At 40.4% G+C, this 27,066-nt stretch overlaps 1 protein-coding gene and 1 long non-coding RNA gene across 2 annotated transcripts; one reads left to right on the plus strand and one right to left on the minus strand.

Moving 5' to 3' along the window:
- The first annotated feature begins 1,524 nt into the window (after positions 1–1,524).
- Positions 1,525–17,375, plus strand: LOC132492525 (uncharacterized). The gene is made up of 3 exons (XR_009532828.1): positions 1,525–1,993; positions 15,652–15,735; positions 16,908–17,375. It is a non-coding gene; the product is annotated as an uncharacterized LOC132492525 (long non-coding RNA).
- Positions 17,376–21,432: 4,057 nt separating this feature from the next.
- LOC132491673 (putative spermatogenesis-associated protein 31C1) lies at positions 21,433–26,823 on the minus strand. The gene is made up of 5 exons (XM_060100507.1): positions 26,727–26,823; positions 25,658–25,718; positions 24,317–25,429; positions 23,484–23,881; positions 21,433–21,764 (listed from the first exon to the last, which is right to left on the minus strand). The coding sequence occupies exons 1-5, from the start codon at positions 26,821–26,823 to the stop codon at positions 21,433–21,435; spliced, it is 2,001 nt and encodes a 666-aa protein (XP_059956490.1).
- Between the last annotated feature and the right edge of the window lie 243 nt (positions 26,824–27,066).

The raw sequence follows: 27,066 nt of genomic DNA on the forward strand, positions 1-27,066 counted from the left end.
AAATTTTGTGCGGACATATTTTTCTCATTTAAATTCCTAGGGGGTGAAATTAGGGGATTGTATTAATGCCAAACTGTTTTCCAAAGTAGTACATCATTTCACATTTTCTTCAGGAATGTATGAGACTTCTGGTTGTTCTCCATCCTTACTAACATTTGATGCTATCAATCTTTTTAATTTTAGTCATTCTAGTAGATGTGAAGTTATTTGCATTGTGGTTTTAATTTTTCTTTGATGACTAATAATGCTGAACATTTTAAAATGTTGCTTATTTACCATTCATGTATCTTCTTTGGTTAAGTGTCTTATTAAATTTTTTGCCTAATTTAAAATAAATTGTTTGTCTACTAAGTAGTGTTTTAGTAAAAGCTGCAGAAGAAGCAAGTTTGGCTGGATTACAGAAAACAAGGGGGAGAATGGTAGGAATGAGGCCAAGAGAGACATGGGAGAAGGGGAGAACAGATCAAAAAGGACTTTGAGGCCTTGGTGAGAACTTTGGATTTATTGTAATTAAATTGAATTCACTGGACGATTTTGAGTATAGAGTGGCACAATCAGGCTTAAATTTTAAGGGACCACTTTAGCAGCTCTGTGAACAGGCCAGAGGAACAGGAGTAAACACAGGATAGACTAGGAGGTTATTGCAGCAGTCAGAAAGAGAGAAACTGGTTAGCTGCAGTTCTGAATGAGCTTTCCCCTCACTCTTGTTCCTGACATTCCAAACTGCATAATTTCAGATGTGGAAGACTGAGAAATTTCCTGGCTTTTCTCAACAGAATATTGACTTACTCAAGGCCTTTAAGTGGAACACACTCTACTGAGGGTTGAGAGACAGCTGACAATAGTGGCTTGCTTAGCTTAACTCCGTGGTTATGGTTGTTAGTTGTGGTTGCAATATTATGGTTGTGTGACTCTTTGGTTAGTATTCACTTTCTCCGTCTTGGAATATACGTTTGATGAGGATGGAAAAATAATCTCTGCTTTTAACTGTAGCCTCAGTTCGAGCACAGTGCCTGCCAATTAGCATTTAGTCAATGGGTTTTTTTGTAGGGGAGTGAATGTGTGTATGTGTGAGGGAGAGAGAGAAGAGGGGCAGAAACAGAGAGGGGAAGAGACAGCCATAGGGACAGGGGAACAAGTCCATATTGCAAAAGAACAGGACAATATTTTCTGTGAGTAGAATGCTCAGAGCCTGTGTACTGTGTTCTTTTCTACTTTCTCAGGTTAGATTTATCACTTCATACATTTTCTTTATCTTATCCAAAATGAATCTACATTTTTTTTTCTTATAAGTATAAAGAAAAAGATGTTTTGGGGGGGAAAAATTTTTAATGTCTCACTACAATTCAAGTACCATACATGTCTCTTTCTATTATTTGTATATCTTGAAAATATACCAGCATTATTGTCTAACACAAAGGAGGCACTAAATAAAAGTTTTTCTTTGAAACATTGGTACTATAAATTATAAGAGACAGGAGCCATGTTTTCACAGCTCTGTTTCTTGAGCACCCAGCCCAACGGTATTGTGGAGATGGAATAACAATCACCATGAGCACAGGTCACTGCTGACAAAGGGACTTGCTTTCTCTCTAAACCATTTGACTTTGTTGGTGCCCAGGGCAGGATGCTCCAAAATATGCCTCAGTGGAATATTACTTTGAATTAAAGTTACTGAAGAAATGACTGATGCAAGAGAGACACACTGACCTTCCTCTCTGTCTCCATGAAAGCAGGAAATTAATATCTCATGTGAATGGTGCCCTCCCTGTACCAGGAGGTAGAAAGACATCATTAGCACCAGAGATAGGGAATGCAGGGTCAAGAAGGCTGTATAAACCTTGTTACTTCTTTAACTCAAGAAGGTTGGCAGGGACATTTCTTCCTCCTCAACAGCTGACAAGACAACCAGGAGGCTGGCTAAACCCTGCTTCCCACCACAAGACGGCTGCAGCTGAGAGATCCTAGGACACATGACAAAGGCCAGCAGAAGGTAAAATTTCTTATCTCCTCAACTTCCCAGGCCTGTAAGGTCTGGTGGGTGGGAAAGTGCTTAAGAGTCTCCTTTTCTCTATCTCTAAATTTAGATTAGCAGAAGAAAATACTTATGGAGCAAGATCCTTGTGACATAGAAAATCTGGTTTTTGGAAATGAGTAATCTCGTCTCAGTTTTTCTTAATCCTTTCCTCCCAGAGATAGTCACTGTTTTTCTTTGTCTCTGTCTCCTGAGTCATGTTTCATAAGAAGAAAGAACCATAGGGCAGAGTACAGGCATAGGCCCTATAAGTCTGCTGTTGGAGACAGCCTCACAGACTGGTGAGTTAACAGTTCTCTCCAGTCCAGTGCCTATTAAGACAAACTTTGCTGTCAGTCCTCTAGATAAAAACTGGATGAGATTTTTCCTTCTGTATTTTTCTATGTCCTGAGAGTTTGGCTTTTTGTCCAGTGAGAATATTCTCTCTGGTCTCCACCATCTGGATGGTGTATTTACTGGGGTGCATCTGGTAACCAGTTGAATTGACTGGGGTTCTGAGACGCAAAGTCATAAACAGCACACTCTAGTCTTGTTGTGCCAGCTGTCAGAGGAGTTTGTCCTAAGGGGACCCAGTCCATAAGGGGCCTTTGTTGTTTCAACCTTCATTACCTTGTAAGTGTTGGAAAAGTCCCATTCCAGCAGCATATGCCTGATGTCACAGATTAGTAGGTTTGGGATCAGAGGGGCCTCAAATTCCCAGGAGAGACCAGGGACACAGTTTGCATTATACCACCCTTACTGCCTGTGCAATGAAGGCCTTTGCTTTCTTAGATTATCCTTGGAAATGAATTTTCACATTATAGGGGCTATACCATCCGTGCCCTCTCCATCTGAAAGTATGCTTATTTCATCCATGGTAAGGATTTATTCTAAGCCAGAAAAGTTACCTCTGGGTCGTTCCATAAAAAGCCTTACTGATTTGAGTCACTATTTGAAATTAATGAAAGGTCTTACTCCTCAATGGCCAGATGATGGCTCCTTTAAATATGCTGTATTTAAAAGATTACCTTTTTGAGAGCTCTCATCATAAACAGCTGTCATATTGGTATTTATGGAAGGATCAAATTGAAAGGAAAAATAATGTATAACAGCTAGCCTTAGGGAATCGTTATTAAGATGAAATAACAGAAATTAGACTTAAAGATCCAACGTGAATTCCCCTTTTTAAGAAAAATTTTAAAAATTGCCCTATCTCCTCAGCAATTCCTTAGGCCCTCCTACAAATAATTAGGAAAAGATCAGTTGGAAGCCAATATTCAAGAGCTAATGGAAACAATTATCTTTGTCTTCCAAATCTCTACAAAACCAGAAATGCAACTTAGGAACAAGTCAAGGCCCATTTATCTTCACCAACCCTGAAACCTATTCCTCTCAAATTCTTGTAGATATTATAAAAGTTGAGGATAATTGGAGCAAAATTGTCCTGTACTTAAGAAGAAAAAGTTTTTAAAATAATAATTACCCTGAGACTTATGATAATAGAAAAATACACTCCAAAACTCACAGAAGAAAATTTACATTTTTTTCTCTGTCCCTTAACGTTATAAATCTTACCATGTCTTTGAAATGTAAACACAGCCACATTGCCTGAGACTGAGCCCAGATTATCTCAATTGTTAGAACCTGAAACTAAAATTTAAAGAAAAAAAAGGAAAGAGGTTTTTTTTTAAACAAAAACCACCAAAAAAAAACCCTCTCTTGCTCAAACTCTAAATCACAGTCTCCTTAAAATTGTTTATCAAGGGCAAGTACACTTAAAGGGCAAGAAGACTTAAAAGTCTTCTCCATAACTAATAAAAGACTGTAGCTATCTGAGTGAGTAAACTTAATTTATTCCAACAAGCAATCTAAAAATTCTCAAAAATATAACAAAAACGAATACAAATATTTTTCAAATTCACATGATCTTAGATAATTTTTGGTAAGCAAAATCTAGTTCAGGTTTAATGGTTTAATTAATACAGACATATCTTAAGAGTTATCAGCATTAAGTATAATAGCTTTATGCTATGTAGTTTTACTAAAAGTCAAATAAGCTCATGTTATCTCTTTTACAAAATTTCTCAGAAAACAGTAAGAATAATAATAATTTAAGATGATGGCTAACACTACTTTAACACCTTATGAAATTGTCATGAGTAATCTGAGTGATTGTTAAGAACAAATTAATTAAATAGACATAAGATAAGAATTCTTTTAGGTAAACTTTTTTTAGCAATAATTGTTTTTGCTATGTCAACTTAAATAGTTTTCTAAATGTCTTTGATAAATTGTACCCTTAGAGTTTTGCTAAGTTAAATTAAATGAATTGAATGTCTAGATCATTTCCAACTAAGACAAAATACTGAAATATTAATTGCTGCACGAGTCTAAGTTTACCTACTTTTGACCTCTTACTACACACTAAATATGTTTGGTTCTATTAGTAAACATGTCTTGTGCTTCATTAAAAGCTTGTACTATGGGGCTTCCCTGGTGGCACAGTGGTTGAGAATCTGCCTGCCAATGCAGGGGACACGGGTTCGAGCCCTGGTCTGGGAAGATCCCACATGCCGCAGAGCAAGTGGGTCTGTGAGCCACAATTACTGAGCCTGCGCGTCTGGAGCCTGTGCTCTGCAACAAGAGAGGCCGTGATAGTGAGAGGCCCTTGCACCACGATGAGGAGTGGCCCCCGCTTGCCACAACTAGAGAAAGCCCTCACACAGAAACAAAGGCCCAACACGGCCATAAATAAATAAATAAATAAATTAAAAAAAAAAAAAAAAAGCTTGTACTATGAAGTAGAATATGTTTCTAGAAATTATGAAATGTATTTATAAGTTTACCAAGCCACAAAATACTTACACAGTTAATAATTTTTAACTTTATCTTTACAAAAAAATTAAAGCTTCAAAGGATTAAGAATTGTAAATAATATATGTGGTTAAAGCTACTAGGAATTATAAGGAAATTAGAATATGTTTTGGGGTAAGAAAAAGTGTAAGCTATGGAGATGTTTTGGTTCATGTAAAAACTTTGTTAAGTGATTTTTGTCCTAAAGCTGGTAACTTCTAAATGGGAAAGAGAACAAGGGGCAAATCAAAATGGGCAGAGAAAGTTGTAAGAGGTTTGTTAAAAAGGAATCTTTAGAAAGGAATTTTATGTGTAGTCAGGTCTAAGATTGGAATGAATTTAATAAAGTGATTGAGTTTTAATATCCAAAGTAAGCTGGTAGAAAATTAAAATTTGTTTTTTCTCTCTTTTTGCAAAATTTTCTTAATTATTGGTCTGCTCTTAATGAGAAATTGTAAACAAAGACTTTTTTCTTACATTTAATGTAATCTGTCTAGCAAAACAAATATTGTACATTTTGTCTTGATGAGTCTGATAATTTTGAAGAAAAACTGAGTGCTTTCAATACTAAAAGAGCTAAGTCTTTTTACACTATTTAACTGTCTGTATTTACATGTGAATCTTTGTCACTTTGATTAAATTGATAACTAAATATTAATTCACAGTGACATATGATCATATTTGACAAAGTGTTTTAAAACATTTTTATTTTTGAACAAGTAGATTTTCCCCTAAGTCAAATTCAAAATGAAGTCTTATTGACCTGGAAATAATGTTCAGGTTTTCCAGAGGCCCCTTGGAACACCCTCAAAGATTTGTTTTATCTCATTAGAAAAGAGAGCTATGAAACTCATTAGGCTTATTTGGTATGTTACTTACATGGGAAGCATTGCTAAATAAATGATCATAAACTCTAGGTTATATCATAAGGGTGAATGTTATTAATATAAATGTTCTAGAAAGTATATGAAATTCCTAAAATTGGATATGTCCTAGTATAATGTTATCAGTCATAATTCTAGTTATTATCTTAAATGTTTTGTGTCACAGAGATAAATTTTCTTGTCAATTCCATTAGAATGAATCAAATTTTTAGTAATGGATATTTGTCTTTTATTACTTAGACAATGGTTTTACTCAGATGCTTTTACAAAAGCTTCCTGAAAATGTGTTTCATGTTCAGAGAAATTCATGGAAAAGGATCTAACAAGTATTCTAGAACACAAGTTTCTGATGAATTTCAAATCATTACACTGAACTGAGTAAGAATTTACAAAACCCTAATGGAGAAATTGACGGTTTCATAAAACTTCTAACAAAAGATCAAACAAAACAAGAATTAATTACATGGGACTAAGTAAACTGAAGAAGATGGTTATAATATTTTATGATTTAAAAAATATATTTATTTAGTTTATTTATTTTTGGCTGCATTGGGTCTTTGTTGCTGTGTATGGGCTTTCTCTAGTTGCAGCGAATGGCAGCTACTCTTCGTTGTGGTGCGTGGGCTTCTCATTGCAGTGGCTTCTCTTGTTGTAGAGCATGGGCTCTAGGTGCATGGGCTTCAGTAGTTGTGGCTCACGGGCTTTAGTAGTTGTGGCTCATGGGCTCTAGAATACAGGCTCAGTAGTTGTGGCACGTGGGCTTAGTTGCTCTGCGGCATGTGGGATCTTCCTGGACCAGGGTTTGAACCCATGTCCCTTGCACTGGCAGGCAGATTCTTAAACACTGTGCCACCAGGAAAGCCCCATTTTATGATTTTTTTTTCGTGGTACGCGGGCCTCTCACTGTTGTGGCCTCTCCCGTTGTGGAGCACAGGCTCCGGATGCGCAGGCTCAGCGGCCATGGTTCACAGGCTCAGCCGCTCCACGGTATGTGGGATCCTCCCAGACCGGGGCACGAACCCGGGTCCCCTGCATCACAGGCAGACTCTCAACCACTGCACCACCAGGGAAGCCCTATGATTTTTACATTTGAAACATTGCTTTTTTTTTTTTTAAGTTTTGTTTCTCCAAATGTTGGAAAATTTGTTTTTCTCTCTTAAGCTTAGAGCAGTTTGGTAAATTATACCCTTGTAAGCAAAATTGAATCATTTGTCTTTTTCTCCCTACCCGATTCCTCCAGAATTCAGAAGCTTTCAGTGAACATTTTTATTTTCTTGGCAATATAGTTATTTGCATAATTTCAATAAGAATCTGTTCTCCTTATAATAGCACATAATTGCAAACATTGATTATATTACTAAAGTTCTGCCTAGAATGTCATAGTTGAGAGAGATATACATAAACTTAAGTTTGACCAAACAGCTTTAAGAAACTAAGGTTGACTTCATGGAGCCAATAAAGCCCCTTGGGAAAATAGTGTGGTACCTTGCTTAGAGTTCCCAGCAGCCTTACTAGCTGAGTAAGGAAGGTCACTCCCTGGCAAATGCAAGAACCTCAGAATATCTGGGGGACATTGAGGAGAAGAATTCACCCAAATCTATAGATGTCAAATGATTGGCTTGGCTTCTTAGCCTCAAGGGACTATTAAAAGTTTAATCTGGAGATTCCTTATAAAAAGTTCCAGCAAAGCAGATTGAAAAGAGCCTATATGGGAGATTTCCCTCTAACCCTGGAGATATTCTGCAGAGATAGTGGTTGACCAGAGGTAAAACCTGAAGTCCTTCATGAATTTCAATCAAAATTGAACTTTAAGAAGCCAGAACTCCTCACAGTGACATTCAGGAGAGAGGGTAGAGAGAAAGATGGCAGAGTAGAAGGACGTGAGCTCACCTCCTCTCATGAAACCACCCAAATCACAACGAACTGCTGAACAACCATCAACAAAAAAGACTTGAACATACAAAAAAGACATTCTACATCCAGAGACAAAGAAGAAGCTACAACTAGATGGTAGGAGGGGTGCTTTTGTGATATAATCAAATCTCATACCTGCTGGGTGGGTGACCCAGAAAGTGGAAAATAATCATCATATCACAGAGGTTTTCCCACAGGAGTGAGAGTTCTGAGACCCACGTGAGGCTCCTCAGCCTGGGGACATGGCAATGAGAGGAGGAGATCCCAGAGCAGTTGATCTTGAAGGCCAGTGGGACTTGAGGGCAGGAGCTCCACAGGATTGGGGGAAAGAGACTCCACTTTTGGAGGGTGCACACAAGGTTTCATGTGTACTGGGACTCAGGGCAAAGCAGTAACTCCATAAAAGCTTGGGCCAGACCTACCTGAGGGTCTTGGAGGGTCTCCTGGGGAGGAAGAAGTTGGCTGTGGCTCACTGTGGGGGCAAGAACACTGGTGGCAGAGGACCCAGGGAATATTTTTTGGTGTGAGCTTTCCTGGAGGTCACCATTTGGGCACTGAGACCTGGCCCCACCCAATAGCCTGCAGTCTCCAGTTCTGGGATGCCTCAGGGCAAACAACCAACAGGGTGGGAACACAGACCCTCCCATGAGCAGACAGGCTGCCTAAATTTATTCTGATCGCACAGCCGCCTCTAAACACCACTTGACACAGCCCTGCCCACCAGAGGGAGAAAACCCAGCTCCACTCACCAGTGGGCAGGCACCAGTCCCTACCACCAGGAAGACTGCACAAGCTCCTGGACCAACCTCACCCATCAGGGGGCAGGCACCAGAAGTGAGAGGAGCCAAGATCCTGCAGCCTGAGGAAAGGAGGCTACAAACACAGAAGGCAGAGAAATGTGTTCCAGATGAAGGAACGTCATCAAACTCTGGAAGAACACCTAAGTGAAGTGGAGATGATAGGCAATCTTCCTGAAAAAGAATTCAGAGTAATGATAGTAAAGATGATACAAGTAACTGGAAAAAGAATGGAGGCACAGACCAAGAACATAGATGAAAGTTTAAACAAAGAGCTAGAAGTTTTAAAAAACAGAGATAAACAATAACTGAAATGAAAAATACTCTACAAGTAATCAATAGCAGAATAAATGAGGCAGAAGAATAAATAAGTGAGCTGGTAGACAGATTGGTGAAAATCACTGCTTTGGAACCGAATAAAGAAAAAACATGAAAACAAATGAGGACAGTCTAAGAGACCTCTGGGACAACATTAAATGTGCCAACATTCACATTATAGGGGTCCCAGAAGGAGAAGAGAGAGACAGAGGGGCTGAAAAAATATTTGAAGAGATAATAGCCAAAAACTTCCCTAACATGGAAAAGGAACAGTCACTCAAGTCCAGGAAGCACAGAGAGTGAAATACAGGGCAAACCCAAAGAGGAACATGCCAACACACATGACTGAAATGGACAAAAATTAAAGACAAAGAAAACATTAAAAGCAACAAGAGAAAAACAACAAATAACATACAAGGAAACCCCAGTAAGCTTATCAGCTGATTTTTTCAGCAGAAACTCTGCAGGCCAGAAGGGAGTGGCCCAATATATTTACAGTGATGAAAGGCAAAAACCTACGACCAAAAATACTCTACCCAGCAAGGCTCTTATTCAGACCTGACAGAGAAATCAAAAGCTTTATAGACAAACAAAAGCTAAGAGAATTCAGCACCATCAAACCAGCTTTACAACAAATGCTAAAGGAACTTCTCTAGATGAAAAAGAAAATGCCACAACTAGAAAAGAAGAAAATTATGAATGGGAAAGCTCACCATTAAAGGCAAACATACAGTAAAGGTAGGAAATCATCCACTCACAAATATGATATCAAAACAAGCAATCATGAGAAGAGGAGAGTACAAATGCAGGATATTGGAAATGCATTTGAAATTAAGAGACCAGCAACTTAAAGCAACTTTTCATATATATATATATATATATATAATATATATATATATATATATATATATATATATATATATATATATACACTCTGCTATATCAAAACCTCATGGGAAATGCAAACCAGAAATCTACAATAGACACACAAAGAAAAAGCAACCCAAATGCAACACTAAAGATGGTCATCAAACCACAAGGGAAGAGAACAAAAGAGGAAGGGAAGAAAAAAGAGCTACAAAAACAAACCCAAAACAATGAACAAAATGACAGTAAGAACATACATATTGATAATTACATTAAAAGTAAAGAGACTAAATGCTCCAACCAAAAGACATAGACTGGCTGAACAGATACAAAAGCAAGAACCATATATATGCTGCCTACTAGAAACTCACTTTAGATCTAGACACCCACACAGACTGAAAGTGAGAGGGTAAAAGAAATGTATTCCATACAAATGGAAATCAAAGGAAAGCCAGCGTAGCAATAGTCATATCAGACAAAATAGACTCTAAAATAAAGACTGTAACAAGGACCAAGAAGGACCAAGACACTGCATAATGATCAAGGAATCAATCCAAGAAGAAGATTCAACAATTGTAAATATATATTCACCCAACATAGGAACGCCTCAATATATAAGGCAAATGCTAATAGCCATAAAAGGAGAAATTGACAGTAACACAATAGTATTGGGGGATGTTAACACCCCACTTTCATCAATGCACAGATCATCCAGACAAAATCAATATGAAAACACAGGCCTTGAATGATACATTAGACCAGAAGGACTTAATTGATATTTAGAGAGCATTCCATCTGAAAGCAACAGAATACACATTCTCCTCAAGTGCACACGAAACATTCTCCAGGATAGATCACACGCTGCGCCACAAAGTGAGCCTTGGTAAATTTAAGAAAATTGAAATCATATGAAGCACCTATTCCAAACACAATGCTATGAGATTAGAAATCAACTACAAGAAAAAAAACTGTAAAAAACACAAATACATGGAGGTTAAACAATATGCTATAAGCAACCAATGTATCACTGAAGAAATCAAAGCAAAAATTAAAAAATACCTACGAATGAAAACAAAAACATGAAGATCCAAAACCTATGGGATGCAGCAGAAGCATTTCTAAGAGGGAAGTTTATAGTGATAAAATCTTACCTCAGGGGCCTCCCTGGTGGCGCAGTGGTTGAGAGTCCGCCTGCCGATGCAGGGGATACGGGTTCGTGCCCCGGTCTGGGAGGATCCCATATGCCGCGGAGCGGCTGGGCCCGTGAGCCATGGCCGCTGGGCCTGCGCATCCGGAGCCTGTGCTCCGCAACGGGAGAGGCCACAACAGTGAGAGGCCCGCCTACCGCAAAAAGAAAAAAAAAAAAAAAAAAAAAATCTTACCTCAGGAAACAAGAAAAATCTCAAATAAACAGCCTAACGTTATACGTAAAGCAACTAGAGAAAGGAGAACAAACAAAACCCAAATTAAGTAGAAGGAAAGAAATCATATAGATCAGAGCAGAAATAAATGAGAGACAAAGAAAACAGTAGGAAAGATCAATGAAACTAGAAGCTGGTTCTTTGAAAAGATAAACAAAATTGATAAACCATTAGCCAGCATCATCAAGAAAAAAATGGGGAGAGCTCAAAGCGATAAAATTAGAAATACAAAAGAAGCTACAGGGCCTCCCTGGTGGCGCAGTGGTTGGGAGTCCGCCTGCCGATGCAGGGGATACGGGTTCGTGCCCCGGTCTGGGAGGATCCCATATGCCGCGGAGCGGCTGGGCCCGTGAGCCATGGCCGCTGGGCCTGCGCGTCCGGAGCCTGTGCTCCGCAACAGGAGAGGCCACAACAGTGAGAGGCCCACATACCGCAAAAAAAAAAAAAAAGAAGTTACAATGGACACCACAGAAATACAAAAGCTCATAAGAGACTACGACCAGAAACTATATGCCTGTAAAATGCACAACCTAGAAGAAATGGACAAATTCTTAGAAAGGTACAACCTTCGAAGACTGAACCAGGAAGAAATAGAAAATATGAACAGACAAATCACAAGTCCTGAAATTGAAACTGTGATGAAGAAACTCCAACAGGGCATCCCTGGTGGCGCAGTTGTTAAGAAACCACCTGCCAAGGCAGGGGACACGGGTTCGAACCCTGGTCCAGGAAGATCCCACATGTCACAGAGCAACTAAGCCCGTGGGTCACAACTACTAAGCCTGCTCTCTAGAGCCCACGAACCACAGCTGCTGAGCCTGCATGCCACAACTACTGAAGCTCACGTGCCTAGATCCCATGCTCTGTGACAAGAGAAGCCACCGCAATGAGTAGCCCATGCACCACAATGAAGAGTAGCCCCTGCTTGCCACAACTAAAAAAAGAAAGCCTACATACAACAACAAACACCCAATGCAGCCAAAAATAAAATAAATAAATAAATTTACTTTTTAAATTTATTAAAATTTATTTTAAAAAAAGAAGCTCCCAACAAACAAAAGTCCAAGATCAGATGGCTTCACAGGTGAATTCTATCAAGCATTTAGAGAACACTAAACACCTGTTCTTCTGAAACTATTCCATAAAATTTCAGAAGAAGAAACATTCCCAAACTCATCCTATGAGGCCATAATCACCCTGATACCAAAACGAAACAAAGGTACTACAAAAAAAGAAAAAATAAGTCAATATCACTGATGAACATAGACTCAAAAATCATTTACAAAATACTAGCAAAGTGAATCCAACAACGCATTAAAAGGCTCAGACACCATGATCAAGTGGGATTTATCCCAAGGATGCAAGGATTTTTCAATCTCCACATATCAATCAGTGTGATACACCACATCAATGAATTCAGTAAAGTCACAGAATACAAAATTAATACACAGAAATCTCTTTCATTCCTATACACCAAAAACAAAAGATCAGAAAGAGAAATTATGGAAGGAATCCCATTTACCATCACATCAAAGAGAATAAATACCTATAAATAAATCTACCTAAGGAGACAAAAGACCTGTACTCTGAAAACTCTAAGATGCTGATGAAAGAAATCGAAAGTGACACAAACAGATGGAGAGATATACCATGTGCTTGGATTGGAAGAATCAATACTGTCAAAATGACTATACTACTTAAGGCAATCTACAGATTCAATGCAATCCCTATTAAATTACCAGTGGAATTTTTTTTTTTAGATTTTTTTCATGTGGACCATTTTTAAAGTCTTTATTGAATTTGTTACAATATTGCTTCTGTTTTATGTGTTGGTTTTTGGGTTTTTTTGTGTGTTTTTTTGGTTGCATGGCATGTGGGATCCCAACTCCCTGACCAGGGATCGAACCTGCATCCTCCTCATTGGAAGGTGAAGTCCCAACCACCGGACCGCCAGGAAAGCCCCCACCAATGGCATTTTTCACAGAACTAGAACAGAAAATTTTAAAATGTGTATAGAAACACAAACCCCCAAATAGCCAAAGCATACTATGAAAGCAAAATGGAGCTGGAGGAATCAGGCTCACTGTCTTCAGACTATATTACAAAGCTACAGTAATCAGTATGGTACTTGCACAAAAACAGAAATATAGATCAATGGAACACAATAGAAAGCCCAGAAATAAACCCACACAACTATGGTCAATTAATCTATGACAAAGGAGGCAGGAATATACAATGGAGAAAAGACAGTCTCTTCCATAAGTGGTGCTGGGAAAACTGGACAGCTACATGTAAAAAAATGAAATTAGAACAATTTTCTAACATCACAGACAAAAATAAACTCAAAATGCATTAAAGACCTAAATGTAAGACTGGACATTATAAAACTTTTAGAGGAAAATCCAGGCAGAACACTCTTTCACAGCAGCAATATCTTTTTGGATCCACCTCCTAGAGGAAAGAAAACAAAAACTAAAATAAACAAATGGGACCTAATCAAACTTAAAAGCTTTTGCACAGCAAAGGAAACCATAAACAAAACAAAAAGACAACCTACAGAATGGGAGAAAATATTTGCAAATGATGAGACTGACAATGGAATAATCTCCAAAGTATACAAATAGCTCATGCAGCTCAATATCAAAAAAGCAAACAACCCAATCAAAAAATGGACAGAAGATCTAAACAGACATTTCTCCAAAGAAGACATACTGATGGGCAAAAAGCACATGAAAATCTGCTCAACATCGCTAATTATTAGAGAAATGCAAATCAAAACTACAATGAGGTATCACCTCACACCAGTCAGAGTAACCGTCATCAAAAAGTCTACAAACTGTAGACTACAAAAATGTTGGAGAGGGTGTGGAGAAAAGGAGTCCTCCTGCACTGTTGGTGGGAATGTAAATTGGTTCAACCACTATGGAGAATATTATGGGATTCCTTAAAAAACTAAAAATAGAAGTACCATATGATCCAGCAATCCTACTCTTAGGCATGTATCTGGAGAAAATTATACTTCCAAAAGATACATGCACCCCAGTGTTCGGTGCAGCACTATTCACAATAACCAGGATATGAAAGCAATTTAAATGTCCATTGACAGATGAATGGATAAAGAAGATGTGGTACATATATACAATGGAATATTACTCAGCCATAAAAATGAATGAAATAATGCCATTTGCAGTAACATGAATTGACGTAGAGATTATCATACTAAGTGAAGTAATTCAGAGAAAGACAAGTATCATATGATATCACTTATCTGTGGAATCTGAAAACATGATACAAATGAACTTAATTACAAAAGAGAAACAAACTCACAGACTTAAAAAACAAACTTATGGTTACTAAAGGGAAAAGGTATGGGGAGGGATAAATTAGGAGTTTGGATTCACATATACACACTACTATATATAAAATAGATAATCAACAAGACCCTACTGTAGAGCAAAGGGAACTCTACTCACTATTCTGTAATAACCTATATGGCAAAAGAATCTGAAAAAGAATGGATATATGTATATGTATAACTGAATCATTTTGCTGTACACCTGAAACTAATTCAACATTGTAAATCAACTATACTTCAATATAAAATAAAAATTAAATTAAAAAAAGAGATGAACAAAAGAAGTGTCTTCCAATGCAAGGATCAGATCAAAGAACATGAATGGAATATTCCTACTGGGACGATTAGGAGGATAACACATCCTTGGTAGGTGCAGAGCCTGTTCACTTATCCTCTGACTTTCCTTGTTCCCTTTCTCCACTACATCCTATTAAGCAGATAAAAACTTTGAGAAAGCTGCCTCTTCCTTCACCAATGCCAAGAAGGACAAACTCAAAGAGCCATTTTCTGTCTGTCTTCCTCTGATGTTGCTTCTTCATGTTTGAGCTATTGGGAGGAGAGAGAGGCAATAAATTCTCTTAATAAAAGCAAAAAATAAAAATAAAAAATAAGCCTATATGGTCAGTCACAATCCTTGCTATACTTATATAAATAAGACCAAGTTTATTGAATCTAGACTTATTTTGCAAAGAAATTTGTCTTAATTTGGCTATCTTTGATAGAAATGAGGGTGATTTTAGAGAGAAAAATTATCTTTCGATAGAAACCAAAATACGTATTGTGGATATTAGATTCTAGTGCTATTAATTTTCCTTGAAGTTTTGTTAATTACCTGAAAACTGGACTGTGTCCTGAATTTTTCTAGTTTCCTCCACTACCTGACTACAACTCTCCAAACTAGTGTTTCCAAATTTTCTCCCACCCTTTTAACTTGGAATCATTGAAACTAAAACTGCCTTTTTTTCTGAAGTCCTGCATACTGAAGGTAGATATCTTAATATAAACTTCAGAGAAATCTCCACAGCAGCTCATGTTTAGACAGTCTTCTTCATTCCTGTTGCTATATGGACCACTCAGAAAGTTTACCTGAACATCTGATGGACATTCAAACTACAAAAGATGCTTTAACCCTGACATTTAGAGATCTTCTCAACTGTCTACCCTCAGAACTCAAAAACTGGTATGAAATTTGCCTCCATTATTAACCATTGTTTTTTTGTCTCCATAGCAATGCCTCTTATTCAATACCTGATTGCTTGTACAGTCAGCTTAACTTCTACTTGGAAATACTGCTTTGGAAGAGAAAATTAAGGTAAAATGATCATATGGATGGACTCTAATCCAAGATGACTTGTATCTTTATAAGGGGGGAATACTAGAACACAGACATGCACAGACTGAGGGGCAACCATGTGAGGACACAGCGAGAAGGTAGCCATCAAAGGAGAGAGACCTCAAAGAAACTAAACTTGATACTTTGATCTTGGACTTCTAGCCTCTAGAGCTATGAGAAATAATATTTTTGTTGTTTAAGCCACCTAGTAGCCAGTGTGGTATTTTGTTATGGCAGCCCTAGCAAACAAATACAATCACTATTAGGGAAAAAAAAATCATGTGCTTTGTTATTCCAGTAGAATGATTTTAACACTGATTACTTCTTACCTTGAGATTATAAAAGACAGTGATAAACATTACTGTAGAGTATATATGAGTTGTGTCCTATGAAACAAAGGTAGTTAACAAACACCTCTCAGCTGTAGATGATGCCCTGTGTTCATCTGATCAGCAAGAGGACATGAGTGGAAGGGAGAACCTTTTCTGCTTCAGACAAGCAACTTCCTGGGTTACCCTGAGTACGACAAAGAGGGCCATTGCTTGGGGACCAGGTCTCCAAGCAGTCACAACAGGCCTCAGGAACCCACAAGAAAATTGTGAAGGAAGAATATTACTAGCCAGGCCCATATGAATCTTTTCCTCCGATCACTGCTCTTTTGTGAAAAGTTCTTCCAAATACACATTTTTGTCCCAAAATATCATGTTGGATGCTCGCTACTAGGAGCAAATTTTTCTAGCATCTCTGTTGGATGAATTTTCACACTTTCAAAATCACTCAGAAAAGAGTTCATCCTCCCAACACCTCCCCTGCACCAGTGTCCCCCTAAACAGCATCTGACCACAATATGAAGGAACTTACCTCCCAGGTAAACAGGTGCTTGAATGTGATTTAATTATCTCTGCCTCCTCTCCCTGGTCTCCCTGTGAAATCTAGTCACCTCTTTGCATTAAAGCATTTCTGTGGGAAGCCCTGTAAGGTGCTGGCTATTCTCAATTCTGTCCTGCTGGTTTCTCTGAAGTGCCTAGAAGCTGTCCTCTCCACACACAAACTGTTCTGACAAACTTCATTTGAATGATTTGGATTTTAATTCTCAATTTGCTTCTGTTCCTAAGCCTTAAGGCTTTTTTTTTTTTTTTTTACCAATTCAGAAAAAAGCATCATTAAAAAAGAGACAAGGTTGGGCTTCCCTGGTGGCGCAGTGGTTGAGAGTCTGCCTGCCGATGCAGGGGACACGGGTTCGTGCCCCGGTCCGGGAAGATCCCACATGCTGCGGAGCGGCTGGACCCGTGAGCCATGACCGCTGAGCCGGCGTGTCCGGAGCCTGTGCTCTGCAACGGGAGAGGCCACAACAGTGAGAGGCCTGCGTACCAAAAAAAAAAAAAAAAAGACAAGGCTACTCGCAGATCTAACATGCTAAGCTTTAACTTAGTACGTTCTTAGGACTGATGTTTTCCAAGGAACAAACTTTCTTGTTTCCTGTGCAATAATAAAGGTTTGTTATAAAAGTTAAGTACAAAAAGTGAGAAAAAATAAAAATAGTGGTATCTTCACAGTTGAGTTCTTAACATATTTTCTGATATATGTAAAAAGAGAAAAATTGGCAAAATGAGTACCAACATTTTAAAAAATAATAATTAAGCCTAAATCCCTGGATTTACCAATTTTATAAAATAAGAAAGTAACATTTTATAAAATACAATTTTATTAAATATGATTTTATAAAATTTGTTTAGCTAAGTAACAAATGGTTTGCCCACAAAACAGATTTAGCAGGTGGAGTCCAGGGGGCACATTCTACAAAATAAATTTATTGACACTGTAAATGGTTACTAGCATAAAATTGTGGTGGGAATAAAAAGGGCAGTGACCTTCGTCCTGAAGTTTAGGAGTGATCCCTGAATTGAGAGATATCTGAGTTGAAGTGGTCACTGGAAACAAATGGTAGAGACAAATCACAGAGAGCACACTGTATCAATTCCAGCTTCTGGACTCAGAGAAGGAAGGAAGAGCTTCAGATTTCATTGCAGAGAATGAGGCTGAGAAACTTTAAAATCAGATGCTTTTTCCCAGATCCAGGGGGCCAGCTAATGCACAAAAATGCTTAAAGCCACATAGGTATGCCACCTTTATTTCCTAGAGAAGATGTTAGCATATTCTAAATCCTCATCTACCGTGCCTGGCATGCATTATTTTATAGCTTTCTGGAAGTTTCATCAGCACCACTTGTATATTTGTAGTACGATGTGTCTGTGGAGAGTAGGGAAAGCAGGTCCGGGCTGGGGGCAACGGACTCTTCTAGCTACCACAGTGAGTGGTGCCCCTGCAAACCTGAGTAAGGAAGACAACTTGCCTTTGGGTGGGTAGTGTTACAATCTGCATGTCTAGGGGCACAAATGTAAAGACCGACCCTGTTCTGGGAATGATTATGATTCTGACTGACCTCAAAGGGGTAATGATGAACCCCCTGGATCATCAGGATCTGGATGTTCCCTACTTTTTCCACGGTGTGATCATGACAGAAAGTGTGGCTGTAGATATCTGGGAACGTTTCCAGAAATGTCCTCCTGTAGGAGTTAATTATAAAGTAAATGTGCATAAAAGAGAAAATAATATTGAAAGCTATCAAGGGGAGTAGATCTTAAGGGTTAATATTGTAGATGGACTACTTTGGAAAAAATCTTTTTCCCTTGGAGTATTAAGAAGTCATCGCATAATTGCCATCTCTCCACATTTTGTTCTAGAGTGCCTGGTTTCTTGATATCAGTGTGAGACCTGTTTTAAATAAAAACCTATTTGTAAAAATCCAGATCTGTAATATGTTCTAAATATCATTATAGTGTCTTTTAACTATAGATTAAAAATCACTTCATTTTCAACAAAATATTTCGATGTAAACATCAAATGTTTTGAAAACAAAGGGGATCTGTTTTTGTTGTTTTCTCTTTTATCTAATTTTTGTATCCATTTTGTCTGGGCATATTAAATGGTAAAAATATTTATAAGATTTGCACTAGGTGAATCTTCTTAAAAAGAAAATACGGAAGGCCACAGAGTCTGGGAATATTAATATCTTTTTAATAGATTGATCCCCTTGATTTCTTATTCTGGAGTAAAGGTACAAGTTTTTCCATGAAAATTAGACACACAAATCATCTGACACAATGTATGACAGATGGACAATGGTTGATGGGAATTTTGCTTTAATGCACATTGTTCATTGTAATTTTGCCCAGCTTAATGAACTGTGAATTAATAATGAGGAGCAACACATTCAACGTATTATAGTAATAAAGTGCTTTTATGGACATTTTTCATGTTTCCAGACTTTCTTGGCCACCTTGAACAATTTTAACTCAAAGGATTAAAAAATAATCACTTATTTAACTGTGTTAAAATAGTCAACTTTGAAAAGGATATTTTCCTGTATGAACTTTTTCCTAATTGATTCCATTTTGTTCTGATCAGTAAACTTACCTGAGTAAGCTGCACTATTTAAAAAAAGTGATCTGATAGAGTATTAGATGACATACATGACCATAGTCCATTGTTTTCTGATTCATTGACATAAAGGAGTAAAGGGAAAAATTAATAATTATACATTTTTTAATTAGGAGAATAGAAAAACTAAATTTCTTGTAGAAATAAGCCCAAAGAGTCCTCGTGTCAGCCCCGTTCCTCTTAAAAGACCGTGACGCTGTAATACCAATGGATAATCTGGGAGACAACCAGCTGTCATTAAGATAGATTTTACCAAGGCAAGGGCAATAGGTTGCTTATTAGCAGTGAGAAATCAGTAGTCTTTTAGAAGTGTACCCTTTGGAAAGTGTGAGATATATAATAAATGAAAGCCTTTCATTTTTCATTGTTATAAGCCAAATGTAGATTAAATGTACACTACCTTCAATTCAGATATTAAGATATCCTTCCCTCCGTAATTTTATGAGGTAACATGTAGAATGTCAAGCATAGGCTAAGTCATATATTTTATAATCTTTCAAAAATTTTTTAAGCAATGTGTTAACCCTATAATGAATATAAAGTGGATCCTAACTGCATGTCTTAGAAAATGTGCATTTCATAGAATTATTTAAGAATGAATCCTTAATAGCCCATCTTTTTAAGTATGTTAGCTGAACGTTATGATTGTGTAATATCATTTTAGGGCATTACCACATTTTAAGAAATAAAATAATATTCAGAAGCATAATTTTGCCAGAATGTAAAATTTAAAACCAGAAATTTGACTTGTGAAAAATCCTCACATGATTATTGGCCTGTTCAAAAATAAAGCAAACCCCACAAACCTGATGCAAGCTATTATGTGCAAAATAATGTGCTAGTTACACAGCCCTCTGGGAAGTGAATGTGAGTCCGGATGCTTCTTTCTTGGTTTATTTCATTCCTAGAGTACCTTTGTTGCAGGTTTTTCTTATGTTCCCAAAGGAAACAAGTAAGCCATCTCAAGTTTAAGTTCTGTCCTCAATAAAGTAAAAAATGTGCCAGATACCATTTGACTGGATGATAACTAAAACTGGACAAATATTTTCTCTCACTGGAGACTGACAGTGTTTTAGTTGTGCTTAAAATTTGTGATTCTCCTAAAAAAAGGGTACAAATGAAAACTTATGGTTACCAGGAGATAAGGGGGGGAAGGATAAATTGGGAGATTGGGATTGACATATACACACGACTATATACAAAATAGATAATAATAACCTACTGTATAGCACGGGGAGCTCTACTCAATACTCTGTAATGGCCTCTATGGGAAAAGAATCTTTAAAAAAAGTGGACATATGTATATGTATAACTGGCTCCCTTTGCTGTACACCTGAAACTAACACAAATTTGTAACTCAACTATACTCCAATAAAAATCTTTTAAAATAAATAAAAATAAAATAATGTAATATGTGATTTTCAAGCTAATGAACACCTAAGAAAGAAATTTGAAAATCTACATTTGGAATGTATAATTCTTTTGTTCAGAGGCAGTGACATTCCAAAAGAACAAAACTTCTCAAACATGTCCCCATTTAGAGTAATGCTGACAGTGAGTGTCTGGTGGATCTCAGAGGGGCACAACTGATAATATATTTATCATGCTGCCAGTTTGCTAAGTGGTTTCATATTCACTAAGAAAGGCTTGTCAATGGATACTGAAGAATAGATGTGAGGTCTCTGTGAGGTCTTTGTGCCAAGTCTCTGTGTGTTGTCTCTGGGTGAGATCTCTGTGTGAAGTCTCTGTATGAGGTCCCTTTGGAAGGTAGCTCTGGGAAATCTGTTAAATCTGTGCTAGGTTTCTGTCTGAGGGTCTGTGAAGCAACATGAGGTCCCTGTGTGAGGTCTCAGTATGTGATCTCTGAGAAAGGTGTTTGTGTGAGAAGTCTCTCTTGAGAGGTGTGTCTGTGAAGTCTTTGTGTATTGTCTCTGGGTCTCTCCATTTCTTTTTTTCTTTTGGTCTCTCAATTTCTTGTCTTACTGTACCTTATGGAAGACGGAGCAGCAAGAGAAAGGCAAAGGGACTTGATTCTTTCTGTTTTCTTGCTGTTCCATCAGCATCACCTGTCTGTGGCACTCTCCCAGCAGGAGCCAGCGGGGTCCAAGTCCAGCTTCCCCATATTCCCAGAACTCACTTCTGGGTGCCCCTGAGAGCACCCAGCAGCAGCCAGGCTCAGGTCCCAGCCCTGTCAACTCTTTCCTCTGGGTACCGACCCCTCCCACAAGTCCTGGCTCCACTCTCACTGCTCTGCCCATTCTGGAGGCTGCCTTGGGAATTGGGGCCCAGAGGTAGGGCCTGGCTCCAGGGAGAAACCAGGGGTGTGAGCAGTCCTGTGCTCACTCTGCCCCCTCCACCCCAGGTCACAGCATTTCCACGTGTTGAGGGGCCTGACAGGGATGGGGGATGGGGTCCATTTCTGTTGTCATCTGGATCAGGGGCATCAGCTGGAACAGAAATCTCCACAATGAGAAACACACCACCTGGAGCTGTGTCCACCATGCGCCCTGCACATGGCAGAAAGCACCAAATCACTCTAGAGAAATTCTTCCTCTTCTCCCTGCTTTTCCACATGGATGGGGGTCAGGAGACAAGAAAAGCTGTGCTAGAAGCAGATCAGTGGAACACCCCTGGATTGCACCCTGCCCCATCCATTTTGCCAGGTCACCTCCACACCACCACAAATCCTGTCTGATTGCTTCTTCACCTGCCAGGCTCTGGGGTGATCAAGGACTGGGAGACAGGCAAGGCTTACTACACAATCACAGGCCAGTCCCCACCTCTCCCCTGGAGCAGTCCTTGGGCCATGTGTTTATGTGAAGGTCACCAGACTAGGAGTCACATCCCAAGTTCCCTAGTCCTGGCTTTTACACCTATTGTTAAGTTATCCTTCCTAAAAGTCAAGAGGTGATGATGTGTAAGCTTATTAAATATAGTATTAAGAGATTAACCTTCCATGACTTGCTTTACTTCTATAAGTTTGACCTTCTGTTTTGACCTAAAGGTGGTTTCTCTCGGTCTGTGATCTTAGAGTTGGAATAGGGTAGAGACCCTGGGGTGGGGTCATGATGAGCTACTGGACCCTTAACTTTTCCTCCCCTTTAGGCCTTTAGATGGTGGTTGTATGTCAGGGGGCTGCTCTTTCAGAACTGCACATTTATGGGAATCTGGTACCACTTTGCCTCCCTCCTTCGATCCAGGGATTTTTCTACACCTACGTCCCACCCTAAGTTCACAGTGTTTGACCATCAGATAGTTACTACCCACAGTCACACCCCTATTCCATTCATCCAAAACTCCTTCTCTGGGGTTAACATAGAGTGGAAGGTAGGTGACCCATGAACATAGCCATTCATTTATATGGGGCTGCACTCAACACAGCCCTCAGCAGCCTCCCTGATACTCCCCCCACCTACACACACAGAGCTGGAAATGCCATCCTTGCTGCTGCTCTAAAGTCTAGGAAAAACAGAGGTGGGGGAGGGTGATGCTGTACATTTTATTATGCCTAAGCTAAAAGGGGTTCATAGGGCATATCTCAATCCCAGCCTTCATCAGAGAGAGAAGGAACTCTTAAGAGCAGATGTTGTATATTCCCTACCAAGAGATCCAGGGGCAAGATTTCTCCTGTTTCTGAACTCAGAGCCCATACTCTATTGCCCCCAAACTTCCATCCACTTGGCTCTGACACTTCCTGGAGCCTGAATTGCAATGTCCGGCCCTATCGTGTAAACCTATCCACTACAGTTGCATAAAGTTCAAAGTAGCATAGAAGAAGGAGAAAGACTGGTTGAACCAGATCCTTGGGTGTGGGCTTCATAGGTTTTTCCCATCTCATTGTTAGAGTAATTTTGGTTTGTGTAATGACAGTATCATAAGGTGCAATGAAGGGACACGAGACAAGGAGCAAGCTTGTGATGCTACTGTCCACCTCCCTCCATGCCCCTCCCTTCTAGAAGACAAAGTGCACAGCACAGACAGCAGCCATTACACTATGCTTTTATTAGAAAAAATATATGTATATATATATATGTATTGGGGAACATTAAATATCTTGGATGTGCTAATGAGAAAATCATTTTCTCTACATGGACTGAATTTTTACTTGGAGACATGTCTTCCTACTAAAGGGAAGACTAAAGAAGGATTTTACTGTCGACCAGGCAAGACACCTCCCCAAAGATGACAATGCCTTGGACAGTAGTGTTGATGGCGGGCTGGGGCACCTGGAATCCTTGGCCCATACTGGCAGGTACTAACTGGAAACAAACTCTTCTTGGGGGGCAAGGATGGGAGGCACCTTAGGCCCAGCTGCTCATCGTCGAACCTTACACTTTTCAAACTATGTTGGTGTCTGACTTCCCTTTCCCTGATAGGACAACTCTGGCCCTTGGAGGTGGCTTCATGACTGCAGGCTGTAGAACCCATCATTCTCCCTTGCTCTGGGTAGGGGGTAAGCCTATGGCAGCCGAAACCCCCACATACTGGGACTTGGAACTCCAGTCTGTGTTCGTTTAACTTTGTGGCATGAAGTCCATGGTGAACTGCTCTGTTTTCTTCTACGATCTGTCCAACAGCTGTCATGCCTGCCCGACCCTCAGCAGTCCCACTCTTCAAGGTTGATCTGCTTTTGACGGATCCGTGACTCTGGGCAGTGGCTGATATGGGCTTTTTTTTTTGCAGAGCATCTCGACCATTGACTTTTTTCTTGGGGAAAATCCACTTTAAAAATAGCCTCATCCTTTTTCTGAAGAGGCTTTCTGGAGGGCTATGTTTCTTCTCTGGCATGAGCTGGAGACATCTGCTCCCAAGAGAGTCTGTTATTCCCCTGACCTGGGCAGGGTGGCGCATACTTCCAGCTTGAGAGGTCCCTAATTCTTTAAACCTTGCTTCATGCTCTCCTGGTTTATGCCTCCTACAGTCCTCTCTTTTGTAAGTAGGGGCAATCATCTTGCTCTGGCTCTTCCATGAGTCTTGGAGTTTTGAAGTTTTGGGCTCCTGCTGCCCTAGGTGGCTCCTTTGGGCTTCCACAAGGCCACTTGGCTCCTGGGAAGCTAACCTATCTCTGGTGGGGACTCTCTGGGGATGGCACTGAGGCACCTGAGAAGCCAAGTTGTCTGCAGCAAGGAACCTGTGTTTGGGAAAGTCCTGAAGCTGGTTGTCTGACTGTACCTTTACTTTGGAGTTAAACTCACTAGCAACCTCCATGTTAAGGCATGGCTCACCTGGATGTTGGAAAACAGACAGTCTAGGTAGTAGAAAACTTCTACTGGCCCCTGGCACCTCTAAACTCCTCATATGTACATTTGTAGTTTGGGATTTTGTCAACACTTTGGTTTCCAAGATAACACTAGACTGTGGTTGAAGAGCAGGAGACTCCTTGGCCTCCACAGCCTCCCTGGCCTCTTCACCTCTCAAAGATTGGGATCCTAAGTTCACCTCCATCACTGTTACCCTATGGCAGGGGTCTCGTGAGGCCTGACCACCACTCTCCTCTCTTGGCTCATTCCTGACCGTTGCTGAAATTGGACCTGGCTCTAGGCTGTCCCTCTTGACCCATTCCACACTCTCACTCTTCCAGGTTCTGCCCACAAGGCTGAGTGTGAGGGACTGAGAAGGTGGCCTGCCCTCCTGTCCAGTCAGAGAAGCCTTTGAGGGCCCATGGTAGTCAATAGATGGAACCGCTCCCAGGGTACTCTGGATTTCCTTACACACAGTTGAGGGGACAAGGAGAGGCCTCTTCAGGGTAGGAACTGACTCTTCTCTTATCACCTTCTCTCCTGAATGAGCCCGAGGAGGTTTCTCCAGGAACTCAGCAAACTTGACTGTTGAGTGGGACCCAGACACACAGGTGGCTGAAGGGGAAGTGGCAAACTGCAGAACGGTGGAGGGTTGGCACTTTTTCGACTTAAAGAGATTTATGGGCTTGAGGACCTTGAGGGGTAGGGTCCACCTGTGCTTTACCCAAAACCTTTTAATATGTGCTTCCAGCACCTCTCGAGTGTCTGGATCAAGGAAGGAAACCCTACAGGAGGTGTTCACGCAGGGTTCCCAACCCTTCAAGCAGTAGCTTCCACAGGCTCCAGCAGGCACGGCTTTGCACGTCTCACCAGGAGGGTCTTGACATGAGAGCTGATGAAAGTTGCCCTTGCCAGGAAGCCTCCCCAGGCAGCTGTAGGAGAGCAGATGGGGCCAGGATGGCCGGACAGGACAGGCAGGGGTGGGCACCTGCAGCCCAAGAACCCTCCTCTGCCCCCACACTGACTTCATAATGCTCCTGCTCTCCCTCACCCTAGGGCCTTAGCCACACCCTCCCATGGCTCCCCCTCCCAGGGCTGGGGTCACATTATAGGCTCTGGGAGGAAGGACGACCCAGGAGAGAAGGGGAAAGGTTCTTTACCTTTGCAGAAGTGAAACCAGGTCGTGAGTCCCCTCCAGTTCTTCCAGGCAATCTCTGCAAGCTGGAAATCAGGAGACTGGGTCATGGTGGTGAAGGCAGAGGCCTAAGAGTCTTTCAGGAGGCTGAGTGCAATGGCCCTTTAAGGGAAATCTTTGGAGGATTAGACTCTGGAGCCCAAGTATCAGTGTCCAAGGCCACATGTCCCTGACAGTGATGGTAAGTCTCACTTGAAAAGGGTTTGTCCTTTGCAAAGTGCTTCCACGTTCATTAGGCTCTGTTAATTAGGCTCAGGCTCTGTTTCCTGAGGAATAAGCTCTGCCCCTGGCATCCTCAGAGACCGTGAAGCTGGGCCCTCAGGATTAGGAGAGATGGAAGCTAACTCTCGGGTCGCGCAGGGCTGAATGGCAAAGGCTTACCTTTCAAAGATCTACTTTTCTTCCTACTCCTGCTCCTCCCCTTCAGCTTTACTTGATGCTGAGAGATAAGAAAAAGTGAGGGGCTAACACCCAACTCTCACTGTCCTCTATCTAGGCAAGCTGTGTTCATGAACAACATGACTTTCTACATTTAACTAAAACTCTGTGGGTTTTTTTCCCCTTTTACTTATCTTTAAAGTGGATAACAATATTTTCAGTTTTTCTTCTTTGAAGAGTGCAAAGAATTTTTTTTTTTTTGGGGGGGGTATGCGGGCCTCTCACTGTTGTGGCCTCTCCCGTTGCGGAGCACAGGCTCTGGACGCACAGGCCCAGCGGCCATGGCTCACAGGCCCTGCCACTCCGTGGCACGTGGGATCATCCCGGACCGGGGCACGAACCTGCGTCCCCTGCATTGGCAGGGGGACTCTCAACCACTGCACCACCAGGGATGCCCAAGAAGGATTTTTTAAGTTTTAATCACCATAGATTTCTTCTGTCACTGTTCCTCTGATCAAGAAACACACACATTCTCAGACCTAAATGCCCACGTGAGCTTTGTCAGATAGGATTCTGCTTCCCAAGGCCAGACCTCCACTCCAGCCTCTTCTCTCAGGCTCTCAGGGGCTCAGCCCCAACACAGAGGAAGGTCTCACTTGAGACACCCGCTGTGGGAAGGTGGCTGGTGAACCAGGGCTCAGGGGTCAGCCTTCCTGCAGAGATTGAACTCTTCGTAATCCAGTCCTTAACCATTAGTCACTGCATTTGGGACTTGCCCTGGAGCCCTCTACCATACCTGAACTCCTGGTCTAAGATCTTAGGCTAGAAATCCTCATGCCCACTCTAACCCCTCTCTGGCCTGGCTTTTCCCTAGAAGGATGATGTTCTATACTTTTCTGAGAGTTCCCATCTCAGGAGTCTCTCTACGTGGTTTAGAAAAGTGGAAATAAGAATAAGAAAAAAAGAGAGAATCTCTGCTGGGATTAAGCCAAAGGT

This window comes from Mesoplodon densirostris, chromosome 6 (genome assembly GCF_025265405.1).
Source record: "Mesoplodon densirostris isolate mMesDen1 chromosome 6, mMesDen1 primary haplotype, whole genome shotgun sequence".
NCBI classification, from domain to species: domain Eukaryota; kingdom Metazoa; phylum Chordata; class Mammalia; order Artiodactyla; family Ziphiidae; genus Mesoplodon; species Mesoplodon densirostris.